The sequence below is a fragment of the Heteronotia binoei genome, chromosome 5 (assembly GCF_032191835.1).
Source record: "Heteronotia binoei isolate CCM8104 ecotype False Entrance Well chromosome 5, APGP_CSIRO_Hbin_v1, whole genome shotgun sequence".
Lineage (NCBI taxonomy): Eukaryota > Metazoa > Chordata > Lepidosauria > Squamata > Gekkonidae > Heteronotia > Heteronotia binoei.
In genome coordinates this window covers 2517201-2532105 of record NC_083227.1, presented here as the reverse complement: position 1 = coordinate 2532105, position 14905 = coordinate 2517201, and the positions used below count along the sequence as shown (strand labels likewise).

Genomic DNA, 14905 nt, shown 5'->3' with positions numbered 1-14905 from the left:
AAGGTACAGGATGTAAGGCTGGGGATGGATAAAGAGAGTGGCCTCCACAGCCTCTCTCACCTTGACACCTTCTAGAAAGTGCAGGAGGGAAAGCCCCCCTGAGAAAAGAGGGGGGGACCCAGGCTGTGCCTTGCTTCAATTCCTCACCTGGATGGGAGGTGAAGCAGCCGTTTCCACACCTCTGAAAAGATAACGATTCAACAGCATCTCTCCACTGCCCGTTCCTGAGACAAAGGAGGGAAGAGGAGTGTTTTCCAGGACTTGCTATTCCATTTGCTTGTTCGTACCCTGCTTCATGCACCCCCTTCCCAGCAGTGTGAAACGTCACCCTGCCTACATGAAACAATTTTCTAAATACTTTTTACTAAATTCTGGGAGAGGCAGAAGAGGAGCACCAGGGACCTGTGAGTGTTTGGGACTACAAAGGCTGCCAATGTATTTAAAGTTTCTGAGAGTCCTGTGCCAGGCCAGGGGTGGGGTGGGGGCAGAGGGGTGCAAATAATCTCGCGTGACTCATCAATGCTCTATTTGGCCCAGATGTTACTTGAGCACATCTGGAGGCTCAAGGGTAGTTTGGATGAGTTTTCAGACCATCTCTCTACTTGACGCTGACTCGGAAACTACAGTTAGTGCAGAACACTGTGGCACGGCTGTTAATGAGGCTCCCTCGATGGGAACACATTCAGCCAGTGCTGAAAGAGCTGCACTGGCTACCTATTGCGTTCCGAGTCCGTTTCAAGGTGTTGGTATTGACCTTTAAAGCCCTTTATGGTTAGGGACCTGTTTACCTGCGGGATATATCCCCCAGAGAGCACTGCATTCAGGGACAAAAAATCTACTGTCCACCCCTGGACCAAAGGAGGCCAGGTAGCGTTTGACACGAGCCAGGGCCTTCTCGGTGGCAGCACCAGAGTTATGGAATGCTCTCCCGGAGGCCATAAGGGCCCTGCGAGACCTTCCTACATTCCGCAGGGCCTGTAAGACCGAATTGTTTCGACAGGCCTTCGATGCTTAAACTGAGAGAGAGCTGCCACCTGACATCAGCTAGAGCTCCCGTCTGAAAAGCAGAACCGCCAACATAGTAATTGGTACAGCACCGTGGAATAGTTTTTAAAATTTTAATTGTGTTAATGTTTTATAGATTTTGTTGACTTATTGTTTTAAATCATGTAAACAAATGTGAGCCGCCCTAAGTCCGCTTGCGGAGAGGGCAGGGTAAAAGTCTAATGTAAATAAATAAATCTCTTGGCATACTAACTTAACAACCAGCTTTTCAGCCAGATGCAACAACACGACATCAGATCTGCCCCAAGCCCCTCCCCATAGCTCCTGGGGGGAGCCAGGCCACACTCTGCCCCCCTACCCCAGTATTCTGGTTCTCACAGGGGCCCACCAGATGCCCCTATAAGCACGGTTACAGAACCAATTTTTTCAATTATTACTGGCACCAAGAAAGTGTTTTTCAGAGCTCTGCTGCTGCCCCAGAAGATGGGAGTCTCCCTTTCTTCACCAGGTTGAACGGAAGGAGGGTGAAAGATGAATATTTTAATTAATGTGAAGAATTATCTTCCATGAACTTGTCAATCCCCTTTGAGAGGAATCACAGATGGTGGACATGGAGTGCCACAACTTAACCTGTGTTCTGTGAAGAAGAATTTTATTTTCCCCTTGACCTGAACTCTCTACCCATCACATTTACAGGCTGCCGCAGTCACATCCAGCCACAAAAGCCCCTTACCACAGAAGAGGGCATCTTGGGCACGCTCCACAGCCTGCGCCCTCTGCCCTTGATCCAAGGAAGCTCCTTCCGCCTCAGGGAACACTGCTTCTTTCTTCACAGATGGGGCCCACATCTGAAAAAGCAGCAAGGGAGAGGGGTAAAAGATGGAATGGAAAGAGACCAAGGAATGGATCCTGCCCCATTCCCAGACTCTGCACCCTTCTGTCAGCAGAGTTATCTGGAGGGATAAGAAATTCTTTAGTAGAAGAGGCTGAGGAAGGAGGGAGGGAAGGAAGGAGGGTGGGAGGGAGGGAGGAAGGAAGATTTATTCCCTTCACTTGTAGTCCCAGAGCAGTTTGCAATCTCCTTCCCTTCCTTTCCCCACAACAGACACCCTGTGAGGTAGGCTAGGAGGCTGTTAAATGTCCCATTAGGATGATTACTACTTGGACAAATATCTCTCAGGGAAACTTTTAGGATAAATCATAGAATAATAGAGTTGGATGGGACCTCCAGGGTCATCTAGTCCAACACCCTGAACAGTGCAGGAAATTTACAGATACCTCCCGCAAATTCACAGGATCTTCATTGCTGCCTCTGTTTAAAAACCTCCAAGGAAGGAGAGCCCACCACCTCCCAAGGAGGAAGCCTGTTCCACTGAGGTCAGGAAGTTCTTCCTAATGCTGAGCCGGAAACTCTTCTGATTTAATTTCAAACAGTTGGTTCTGGTCCTACCTTCCGGGGCCACAGAAAACAATTCCACACCATCCTCTATATGACAGCCCTTCAAGTACTTGAAGATGGTGATCATATCACCTCTCAGCTGCCTCCTCTCCAGGCTAAACATCCCCAGCTCCTCCAACCTTTCCTCATAGGACTCGGTCTCCAGACCCCTCGCCATCTTCGTCGCCCTCCTCTGGACCCATTCCGGCTTGTTTATATCCTTCTTAAAATGTGGTGCCCAAAACTGAACACAATATTCCAGGTGAGGTCTTACCAGAGCAGCGTAAAGCAATACTATCACTTCACGTGATCTGGACACTATACTTCTGTTGATACAGTTCAAAATTGCATTTGCCTTTTTAGCCGCCACATCACACTGTTGACTCATGTTCAGCGTATGGTCCACTAAGACCCCTAGATCCTTTTCGCACAGACTACTGCTAAGACAAGTCCCCCCCATCCTATAACCATGCATTGGATTTTTCCTACCTAAATGCAGAACTTTACATTTATCCCTATTAAAATTCATTGTATTGGTTTTAGCCCAGTTTCCCAGCCTGGCAAGATCATCCTTTGATGATGACATTTGAGAGAGCTCTGTGAAAGAGCGGAGAAGAAATGCTGTAAGGGTGAGGTTTGGCTTTCTAAGCAGCTGGGGAAGTTGCTGAGAAGTCTGAGTTTGTGTGATTGCTGGGGAACTGCCGCTTGTTTGTTTTGAGGGGGTTGTAAGTGATTGTTGCTGACTGACTGGGATCACAACATACAGAGTATCACGGCAGAAAGGAATAGGGAAACAAAAAAGCAAAAAGCTCCACGTGAAACCAGCTTCTATATCAAATTACATAAAAAAGAAAAACCATTCATAGATAAGTAATTGTATTTAACCCACATATATTACTTTCATCAAAACAACCATAATACTCACTCCTTAGAACAAAAGGAAGCATTTACACCAAGAGTTCTTTACCTTTTTATGGTAAAATTGTCCAGCTTTTCCACGTAATCTTGGTGTGATATTCCAAATGATGAATGTCTCTCAATGGATGCAGCCAAATAATTCAATTTTCAAAGAGGAAAGGGACAAGGTTGTACTAATACCCTTGTTTCGCAAAAAGCTTTTTCAAGCTATAAAACCTCTTAGCAGAGAGCTTCTTCAAGCTGCAATAAACGTCTTAGCAAATTCTTAAAGCAAAGGCAATCATAGCCCAAATGTTTTTTAACTGAACACCCAAAGGTTAAGATGTCTATTCCAGCTTGAATAAGCTCTCTACCAAGAGGTGTATTGCAGCTTGAAGAAGTTCTCTGCTAAGAGAGGCTAAGGTTCTTGCAGCTGTGAAGAAATCCCAGAAGTCAGGGATACTAGCTGTGTGGGACTTAACACCGGGGATTGAGGTGCTGGTGTGCTAGCCCTCAAGGGTGTTAGTTCCTAGGTATTACTCAACGTCTGGAGTGTACTTGTGTGCTAGTGGAGAGTGCCTGTATGGGGACACTTCTGTCACAAGTTCAGACAGTCGTCTGAGTAAACGACAAAGAGTGTGCGGATTTTATATATATAAAATAACAAGCCTGAACAATTTTATGCATCTTTCTCTAGTCAAAGTGTTTTCCAGAGTGAACAAAACAATGTTATTTGTATATTTGTTTGTTTTAGAGTACAACTTCAGCCTGCCAACATCTCTACTATTCAGAGATCATTTATTATGTGACTTTCTGCCTGACAACTGATTTGACATCCATCCAATAGTTATTATTTCCTCCCTTCTTTGCCTTCTGTATTCAATAAACTTAATATTTTGGTTTTGAATTCTAAAATAATATCGGCGCTTCATTTTCTGACAAGCTTTTATTTTAGTTCTCTGAGGTACTGGGTAGAAGGTGACAAAAATTTACCACGTTGACCCTAACTGTTCCTCACAACTGGTTATTTGTTTATATTCATCCTTGGTTATAAGGCCCTCTGTCTATTTCTTAAAGGAGTCTTTTTATTTTTCAAGTCTTTAGAGAGCTATTTATGAAGCCACCTTGGCTTCTTTAGGCTTCTCCCATTCTTTCTTCTTATAGGAATTGTCTGTGATTGTGCTTTCAATATTTTGCTTTTAAGGAATTCCCACCCCTTTTGAACCCCTTTCTTAAGTATTTCTGACCATGGGATTTTACCCAGCATAGTTCTAAGTTTGTCGAAGTTTGCCTTTTTGAAGTTTAACCTATAAGTCTGACTACGTACAGCTTTTCCCTTCCCTAAGACTGTAAATTCTAAAATCACATGGTCATTACTGCCCAGGGCGGCCACTAATTGCACCTCAACAAGCAATTTTTCCTTTTCGGTGAGAATCAAGTCCAAGATAGAAGATCCCCTTGTTTCCTTCTCCAGTTTCTGGAAAAGGAAGTTGTCAGCAAGACAAGTCAGGTATTTATTTGACGTTTTGTTTTATCAGAGTTGGACTTCCCATAGATGTCGGGGTAATTGAAATCTCCCTTGATCAGTGTGTCCCTTCTCTTGGAGAACTTTGCAATCTGTTGTAGGAGTATCTCATCCAAGTCCTCTGCGTGGCTTGGTCTATAGCAGACCCGCACCATAATATCACTGTTATTTCTTACAACTTTTATTTTTACCCAGAGACTCTCAACTAAGCTTCCACGCTCAGATTCACATATTTCCTCACAAGTATATACATCCTTCGCATATACTGCTACGCCTCCGCCCTTTCTTATTTGTCTGTCCCTTTTAAATAAGTTGTACCTCTCAATCCTAATATTTCAGTTATGAGGGTCATCCCACCAAGTTTCAGTAAATCTAGATATTGTTGCTTGAATTGGACACACCTGGAGGGAATCCTCTCACCTGTTGTGCCTGCCTCTTCTCCTCTGCCTGGCTCAGGAGGAAACCTTCGGCCAGGGCCACCGCCTGGGAACTGGTCTCCGGCCCACATCCTCTGACCCAGCCCTGCATTTCCTGGGGCAGGAGAGTCAGGAACTGCTCCAGGATCACCAGGTCCACGATCTGCTTCTTGGTGTGCCTCTCCGGCTCCAGCCACTGGCTGCAAAGTCCATGGAGCTGGCTGCAAACCTCTCGGGGCCCTTCGGCATCATGGTAGCGTAACTGCTGGAAGTGCTGGGAAGGTATATCTGAGGTCATGGTGTCTTTAGCCAGGACCTCTGGCCCAGCCCTTTCACTGAATTCAACCCCACTCCCAGCTTGGAGGGGAAGGGGCCCTTTGCTTGCTGTCTTGCCAGTCCCAGCTCCTTCTGGTTCCTGCTGTTCCATCTCCTGCCCCTTCTACTGAGTCACCTCCATCTGTGGAAAGATGCCTTCATTCGCAGAATCATAGAGTTAGAAGGGACCTCCAGGGTCATCTAGTCCAACCCTCTGCACAATGCAGGAAATTCACAAATACCTCCCCCTAAGTTCACAGGATCAGCACTGCTGTCAGACGGCCATCTATTCACTTGTCTCTGGAGAGGCTTCTCTCTGGAGGGGAAGGAGGGACAGGCAGTAACGTGTCATAAAGAAAAATGAGAAGGGAGATACACCACCAAAAATCACAAACCTTCATATGCTCGGGGGACATGTTAGAATTGCCCTGGTGGATAAGACAAAAACTGCTTCTTGTGGTCTGTAGATCAGGTTTAATATCATTTTGCTCTATATTGCCTACAAAGGCATTTTATACACGCTGAAAGTTACCGTAAGTGTCTCTGTTGGGCTTTTTAGAGACATTACAAGCTTAGTTTCTCATTCCTTTGGCTCTATCTGTCGTGGGGCCAAATCCCTAAAGCAAACCAGAACCCCCAAAGGACCAGAGGGACTGGTGACCCCTTTGGGCACATCTCTTCCACAGCCCTGAAGGCTCAGGCAAGAACTCTGGGGGGGCAACTCCCCCTGGCAGAAGGGCCCTTTCCCAGAGCCCAGCCTGTTTGGGAACAAGCCAAAGCCCAGCCCTTAATGGCTACCAAGTGTGCCAGGAGATCTGCCACCCTGCTGGTGTAGGGCAAATGTTACTCTGGCGCTGGCGTAGACTGGGATTGTGCCCGGGGTGGGGTTAGCTTGGGGAATGGGGCTCAGTCCCCTTCCTGAGGCCTCTCCCAGTGAGGGGCACCAGGGCTGCTGGGAGGAAGGGGGGGGGGCAGAGGAGGCAACTCTGCCGAATGCACAAGGTTGCCAACTCCAGGTTGGGAGATTCCTGGAAATTTTGGGCTAGGTACCTGGGGAGGGCAAGGGATGGGGGCATCGAGTCCCACCCTCCAAAGCGGCCACTTCCTGCCCTCAGATGGATCTCTGGAGTTGTAATTTGAGACAATCTCCAGCCCCTCTCTGGGCATTGGCAACCCCACATCGGGGAGATGGGAGGACCAGTCAAAATGCCTGGCATTCTGGCCACCCAATCAGCATGAAGGAGTCGCCATCAGCCCTCCTAACCTCCAAAAGGCGAGTTTTGTATTCTTGCTGGCATCCCGCTTAGCAAGACCTGACCCCCCCACCCCCGTGACCGTGGTGTTTCTCCCTGTTGTGTAGTGTGTGGGGAGGTGTCTTTCCCTCTCTCCCCTGGCAAAAGATATCTTTTTCTCAACCCAAACCCGACTGCAGGAGGGAGAACTTGCCATTGTGTTACGGCTGCCTCTGCCGAGTGAGCTGTGGAGGGGGGTCGGGGGGGGCAGCAGTAATGCGATTTGGGCAGGCGTGTTCTCTCCCAGTGCATTGAGTTTGCAAAACACTGCTATGGGTGGCTACAGCAACTCACAGCTGTGGCGTTCCTTAGGGTGTTTACATCTTTCATGCCACGGTCCTCACAGTGATGTGTGCCCGACTGCCATAGGTTCCTCCCAGCCCTGGTTCTGTGGGAAATTGATGCCAGAGGGTGTGGCCACACCAGCATGCCCTGCCCCTCTCTATCAATCAGAGGGTGGGTGGGCACTGGTGCTGTCTCCATGAGTTCCCTGGCAGTGCCCTTTCAAGGACAACCTCTGCCAGAGCTATGGCTGACCCAAGGCCATGCCAGCAGGGGCAAGTGGAGGAGTGGGGAATCAAACCTAGTTCTCCCAGATAAGAGTCCGCGCACTTAACCACTACACCAAACTGGCCAAGACCTTCCCCTGAGAAGAACCTCAGAAGAGCCCTGCTGGATCAGACCAGTGAAGGTCCATCTAGTCCAGCCTCCTGTCTTCCACAGTGGCCAACCAGTTCCTCTGGAGGGCCAACAACAAGGCAGAGAGGCTGAGGCCTTCCCCTGAGAAGAACATCAGAAGAGCCCTGCTGGGTCAGACCAGGGAGGGTCCATCTAGTCCAGCCTCCTGTCTTCCACAGTGGCCAACTAGTTCCTCTGGAGGGCCAACAACAAGGCAGAGAGGCTGAGGCCTTCCCCTGAGAAGAACATCAGAAGAGCCCTGCTGGGTCAGACCAGTGAAGGTCCATCTTGTCCAGCCTCCTGCCTCACACAGTGGCCAGCCAGTTCCTCTGGAGGGCCAACAACAATGCAGAGAGGCCGAGGCCTTCCCCTGAGAAGAACATCAGAAGAGCCCTGCTGGGTCAGACCAGGGAGGGTCCATCTAGTCCAGCCTCCTGTCTCACACAGGGGCCAGCAAGTTCCTCTGGAGGGCCAACAACAATGCAGAGAGGCCGAGGCCTCCCCTGAGAAGAACATCAGAAGAGCCCTGCTGGGTCAGACCAGTGAGGGTCCATCTAGTCCAGCATCTTGTCTCACACAGTGGCACTGCCAGGGCAGTTGCTGTGAGAGCCCTCTCCAGCCCCACCCACCTCACAGGGTGTCTGTTGCAGGGGAGGAAGGAGATTGTGAGCCCCTCTGAGACTCTTCGGAGTGGAGGGCGGGATATAAATCCAATATCTTCTTCTTTCCATGTGCTCCCCCTTTTTATTCATCCAACCAAAAAAAACCCACCCAGGTTTTTTGGGGGGTGGGTGGGAGGAAATCGCACATTAAGAAGATCAGAGGCAGAGCGTCAGGTTCATGCTGCATGCGACTTTCGTACTGACAGACACGGGCTGTAGGCGGATTCTTCCAGTACTGGCAGGCGTTACCTTCCCCCGCCCCGCAAGTTCTTTCTTCCTCGTCTAATTAAAAGGATCAGGACCAATTTTGCACTAGACTTTTGATCCTGATTTAGCCCTCTTCCCAAGCGGACATTCTACACTAAAATCATAGAGTCCTAGAGTTGGTTTCTCCGATTCTCTAATTCTAGTGTAGAACATCAGTTTGGGGACAGAGTTAAACAAGGATTAAAGGTCTAGTGCGAAACTGAACAAAGCAGGAGTCAAGCGCCACCTTTAAGACCAACCAATTTTTATTTAGAACGTAAGCTTTCGTGTGCTCTTAAGCACCCTTCATCAGACGAGGAATCCAGCACAGGGAGCAAAGCCACACACAGCTGAGCAGAGCCATACATAGCTGGTAGGCAGTGGCCCAGAATGCAACATGGTACAGATTTAAAAGTCAATGACAGGGAAGTGAAATTATTTGGTAGGCAGGGGCTTAGAAGGTAAAATGGTACAATGACAGAATAGTAAAAATAACAAATTGAGGAAACCTTTGATCTGAATAGCATGAGCATGCAAAAGCAACAAAACAGCAGTATGCAGTATAATTAACAAATTGAGCAAACCTTGGATCTGAGTAGCATGAGCATGTGAAAGCAGCAAAACAGCAGTCTGCAGTAAAATTAACCAACTGAGCAAACCTTTGATCTGAGTAGCATGAGCATGTGAAAGCAACAAAACAGCAGTCTGCAGAAAAATTAACAAATTGAGCAAACCTGCGATCTGAGTAGCATGAGCATGCGAAAACAACAAAACAGCAGTCTGCAGAAAAATTAACAAATTGAGCAAACCTGCGATCTGAGTAGCATGAGCATGCAAAAGCAACAAAACAGCAGTCTGCAGAAAAATTAACAAATTGAGCAAACCTGCGATCTGAGTAGCATGAGCATGTGAAAGCAGCAAAACAGCAGTCTGCAGAAAAATTAACAAATTGAGCAAACCTGCGATCTGAGTAGCATGAGCATGCAAAAGCAACAAAACAGCAGTCTGCAGAAAAATTAACAAATTGAGCAAACCTGCGATCTGAGTAGCATGAGCATGTGAAAGCAACAAAACAGCAGTCTGCAGAAAAATTAACAAATTGAGCAAACCTGCGATCTGAGTAGCATGAGCATGCAAAAGCAACAAAACAGCAGTCTGCAGAAAAATTAACAAATTGAGCAAACCTGCGATCTGAGTAGCATGAGCATGTGAAAGCAGCAAAACAGCAGTCTGCAGAAAAATTAACAAATTGAGCAAACCTGCAATCTGAGTAGCATGAGCATGCAAAAGCAACAAAACAGCAGTCTGCAGAAAAATTAACAAATTGAGCAAACCTGCGATCTGAGTAGCATGAGCATGTGAAAGCAGCAAAACAGCAGTCTGCAGTAAAATTAACCAACTGAGCAAACCTTTGATCTGAGTAGCATGAGCATGCGAAAGCAACAAAACAGCAGTATGCAGTAAAATTAACAAATCGAGCAATTTGTTGATTTTACTATTTACATGAGTAGCTCCTGCTACTCAGATCAAAGGTTTGCTCCATTCGTTAATTTGACTATTCTGTCATTGTACCATTTTAGCTTCTAAACCCCTGCCTAGCAGATAATTTCACTTCACTGTCGTTGGTTCTGAAATCCGTACCATGTTGCATTCTGGGCCACCGCCTACCAGCTCTGTGTGGCTCTGCTCAGCTCTGTGTGGCTCTGCTCCCTGTGCTGGATTCCTCGTCCGATGAAGTGTGCTTAGAGAGCACACGACGGCTGACGTTCTGAATAAAAACGGGCTGGTCTTCAAGATGCACTTGGACTCCTGCTTTGTCCAACTGCTTCAGACCAACGCGGCTGCCCGCTTGGATCTAGTTGAAAATTGCTCCAGCTTTTTTCCTTTGCTTCGAGTTTAAATGGACCAAAACAGAACCTCAGCTTTGCACAGGGAGCCTTTTTTGCACTGAAAGGCAGCACCCCCCACCACCACCTCCAACATCAGGGGAGGGCGGGAGGACTCTATGGCCTTGTCCACCCCCCCCCCCAATGTGGAAGGATTTCCCACCCGGGAGTTGGCAACCCTGTGCAAACCCCGCGTGCCTCCCCCGCCGCCCCTTACTTCCAAGGAGACCTTCCTGCAGCAAGAGCTGCGCTTTCCCTTCCGGCTGCTGCTTCTCTCTGCAGCCCCTCCCGCGCCTCTTAGCCCCCCCCCCGGAAAGGGGCCCCTCCTCCTCCCCGCCCCCCCCCCCGCGGCCTCTCCTGCAAAAGCCTCGGCGGCCTTAACCCCTTCAGTGCTGCAGAGCAAGGCGAAAGGCTCCGTCCACCGCAATGGGGCTCCTCGGGAGTAGCTGCGGGGGGGGGGGGGACTGCGCGCCTCCCAGAGGATCCCGTCCCCGGGAAAAGGAGGCTGAAGCCGAGTCCCAGCTCCCAAGGGGGACGTGCAAAGAGCCCGGCTTCTTTTTCTGCACGGGGAGAAAGGAGGAGGAGGAGGCAGGACTAGCGAGGGGAGGGGGAGGAAGACTTGGGCGGAAAGCCCCCCACCCCCCAAAAAAGGGAATGCCAGCGAGGCCAAACCCGAGAGGGGGTTTCCAGGGAAGGGAGGGGGGAGGAAGGGGCCGCTTGCTTGCTTGCAAGTCGCTTCCTTCCGTCCTGCCCGCGTCCCGCACGTGGGGAAGCGGCCCTTGTTCCCCTTTCACGTGCAAAGCGGCATCAGCGCTCCCCTCTTCTCTCCTCTGCTCCTGGCTGGGGAGGGGGTGGGGGAGATCCTCCCCGCTCCTGGCTGGGGAGGGGGTGGGAGAACTGCTGATTTTAATACTTTTTTAAATTAATCATTTTTATTCTGTGCTTTCATCATTTTATAAGTGTTTTTATTTTGTTTATTATTGTTCACTATTTTGGCATCCTCAAGATAGCAAAGCAGTATAAATAAATGCATTCATAAATGCATATTCATTTAGATTGCTGTCTTTGTTTTTGTTGGCAAGCCACTGTTTGGCGCTGCTTAAGGCCATTTCTGCACTGGCACAAGTTGGTGTATTAGATCTATATGGGATGAACTCCAGTGCAGCTCATCTGGCTTACATAACCAGTATTGTGCCTTAAGTTCTCTCCTTTGGGCACCCCCCCTTCTCTCCTCTGCTCCTGGCTGGGGAGGGGGTGGGGGAGATCCAGCCGCTCCCCTGCATTGGGGGGGGGAGCGGCTGACCAGGGCTCCAGAGGGGGAGGGGCTGGGGGTTTCGCGGGGGGGGGGGCAAATAGGAGTGGCTGGTTCAGGAGTGGGTTTTTTTGGGGGGGGGGGGGTCATTCTAGAGAGACCTCTACAAGACAAAAGGAGGTACTTCTTCACTCAAAGGGTGATTAACATGTGGAACTCACTGCCACAGGAGGTGGTGGCGGCTACAAGCATAGCCAGCTTCAAGAGGGGATTGGATAAACACATGGAGCAGAGGTCCATCAGTGGCTATTAGCCACAGTGTGTATATATATGTAGACATATATATATAAAAATTTTTGGCCACTGTGTGATACAGAGTGTTGCACTGGATGGGCCATTGGCCTGATCCAACATGACTTCCCTTATGTTCTTATGACCTCTAGAGTCATCTAGTCCAACCCCCTGCACAATGCAGGAAACTCACAAACCCCTCCCCCTAAATTCACAGGATCTTCATTGCTGTCAGATGGCCATCAAGCCTCTGCTGAAAAACCTTCGAGGAAGGAGAGCCCACCACCTCCCGAGGAGGAAGCCTGTTCCACTGAGGAATCGCTCTAACGGTCAGGAATCATAGAATCCTAGAGTTGGAAGGGATCTCTAGGGTCATCTAGTCCAACCCCCTGCACAATGCTGGAAACTCACAAACACCTCCCCTGGACTGGATGAGCCATTGGCCTGATCCAACATGGCTTCTCTTATGTTCTTATGTGACACAGAGTATTGGACTGGATAGGCCATTGGCCTGATCCAACATGGCTTCTCTTATTTTCTTATGTGACACAGAGTGTTGGACTGGATGGCCCATTGGCCTGATCCAACATGGCTTCTCTGTGTTCTTATGTGACACAGAGTGTTGGACTGGATGGCCCATTGGCCTGATCCAACATGGCTTCTCTTATGTTCTTATGTGACACAGAATGTTGGACTGGATAGGCCATTGGCCTGATCCAACATGGCTTCTCTTATTTTCTTATGTGACGCAGAGCGTTGGACTTGATGGGCCATTGGCCTGATCAAACATGGCTTCTCTTCTGTTCTTATGTGACACAGAGTGTTGGACTGGAGGGGCCACTGGCCTGATGCAACATGGCTTCTCTTCTGTTCTTATGTGACACAGTGTTGGACTGGAGGGGCCATTGGCCTGATCCAACATGGCTTCTCTTATGTTCTTATGTGATACAGAGTGTTGGACTGGATGGGCCTTTGGCCTGATCCAACATGGCTTCTCTTATGTTCTTATGTGACACAGAGTGTTGGACTGGATGGGCCATTGGCCTGATCCAACATGGCTTCTCGTATGTTCTTATGTGACACAGAGTGTTTGGACTGGATGGGCCGTTGGCCTGATCCAACAGGGCTTCTTTTATGTTCTTATGTGACACAGTGTTGGACTGGAGGGGCCATTGGCCTGATCCAACAGGGCTTCTCTTATGTTATTATGTGACACAGAATGTTGGACTGGATGGGCCACTGGCCTGATCCAACAGGGCTTCTCTTATGTTCTTATGTGACACAGAGTGTTGGACTGGATGGGCCATTGGCTTGATCCAACAGGGCTTCTCTTATGTTCTTATGTGACACAGAGTGTTGGACTGGATGGGCCATTGGCTTGATCCAACAGGGCTTCTCTTATGTTCTTATGTGACACAGTGTTGGACTGGATGGGCCATTGGCTTGATCCAACAGGCTTCTCTTATGTTCTTATGTGACACAGTGTTGGACTGGATGGGCCACTGGCCTGATCCAACAGGGCTTCTCTTATGTTCTTATGTGACACAGAATGTTGGACTGGATGGGCCATTGGCCTGATCCAACAGGGCTTCTCTTATGTTCTTATGTGACACAGAGTGTTGGACTGGATGGGCCACTGGCCTGATCCAACATGGCTTCTCTTATGATCTTATGTGACACAGAGTGTTGGAGTGGAGGGGCCATTGGCCTGATCCAACTTGGCTTCTCTTATGATCTTATGTGACACAGAGTGTTGGACTGGATGGGCCACTGGCCTGATCCAACAGGGCTTCTCTTATGTTCTTATGTGACACAGAGTGTTGGACTGGATGGCCCATTGGCTTGATCCAACAGGGCTTCTCTTATGTTCTTATGTGACGCAGAGCGTTGGACTGGATGGGCTTAGATAAAAATATGGAGCACAGGTCCATCAGTGGCTATTAGCCACAGTGTGTGTATATATATAAAATTTTTGCCACTGTGTGACACAGAGTGTTGGACTGGATGGGCCGTTGGCCTGATCCAACATGGCTTCTCTTATGTTCTTACATTACGTGATCTGGACACTATACTTCTGTTGATACAACCCAAAATTGCATTTGCCTTTTTAGCCACCGCATCACACTGTGGACTTATGTTCAGCGTATGACCCACTAAGACCCCTAGATCCTTTCCCCACATACTACTGCTAAGACAAGTCTCCCCCATCCTGTAACCATGCATTGGATTTTCCCTACCTACCTTTGCACAAAAGAAGTGGGCATGCACACGAAAGCTTACATTCTGAATAAAACTAAGTTGGCATTAAAAGTGCAATCGACTCCTATTTTGTTCTGGCACCGCAAGGGTTCAAGGGAGCGCGTGGAGAGGCCCAGCCAGGCGGGAGAGGAGGGGGGACAGGAAAGGGTGGGGTTTTTTTGGGGGGGGGGAGGCCTTGCTCCTGAATGGCCAAAGCAAAGAGGGCGGGGCTTCGGATTTGCAAGGGGAAGAAGGAGAGAAGCCTCCTTGCAGCAGCCGGAGCCCGGCGAGGTTTTCTCGCGAGTAAGTGGGGGAGGGAGATACAGGCGGCTTGGGGGGGGGGCGTGTCTTGCATTTGCCGGGGTGTGGAGATGGAGCCGTTTTGGAATGCAAGAGAGATTTCTTAAAATGCAGCCGCTCCTCCTCCGGGCTCTCTCTGCTGCTGCTCGCCTCCGATGGGGGGGGGGGGGTGTGGCTGGGAGGGGGGTGCAGAATGCAGTATGGGGGGGGGGGGTGCTGGAGTGGGCCCAGTCCTTCCTCCGGGAAGGACCCCTGCAGATCACAGATCCCTCTGGGAGCCGCAAGGTGCAAATGCAATCCTGTGATGAAGGAGCAGGCATGCCTGGCCACGTGGTGTGTGAGTCTCTGCCTGGCTCATTGGAGCTGTTAGGGACGGAGCTGGGGGGGCACAGAGACGACGGGGAGCAGGACCCATAACCTGCCTTCCCTGGACCAATCGCTGAGCCCCCTGCTGGTTCAAACGG

At 49.3% G+C, this 14905-nt stretch overlaps 1 protein-coding gene across 1 annotated transcript in view; it reads right to left on the bottom strand.

Annotated features, from left to right (window-relative positions):
- The window catches only part of LOC132571389 (zinc finger protein 850-like), a gene marked incomplete at its 3' end in the record, with an annotated part of 552489 nt that extends 546741 nt beyond the window's left edge, over positions 1-5748 (bottom strand). The window contains exons 1-3 of the mRNA XM_060238186.1: positions 5286-5748; positions 1687-1853; positions 148-224 (exon numbers count right to left, since the gene is read on the bottom strand). Coding sequence (XP_060094169.1) covers positions 148-224; positions 1687-1853; positions 5286-5708 — 667 coding nt within the window. The remainder of the gene's footprint in view (positions 1-147; positions 225-1686; positions 1854-5285) is intronic.
- Positions 5749-14905: the final 9157 nt, after the last annotated feature.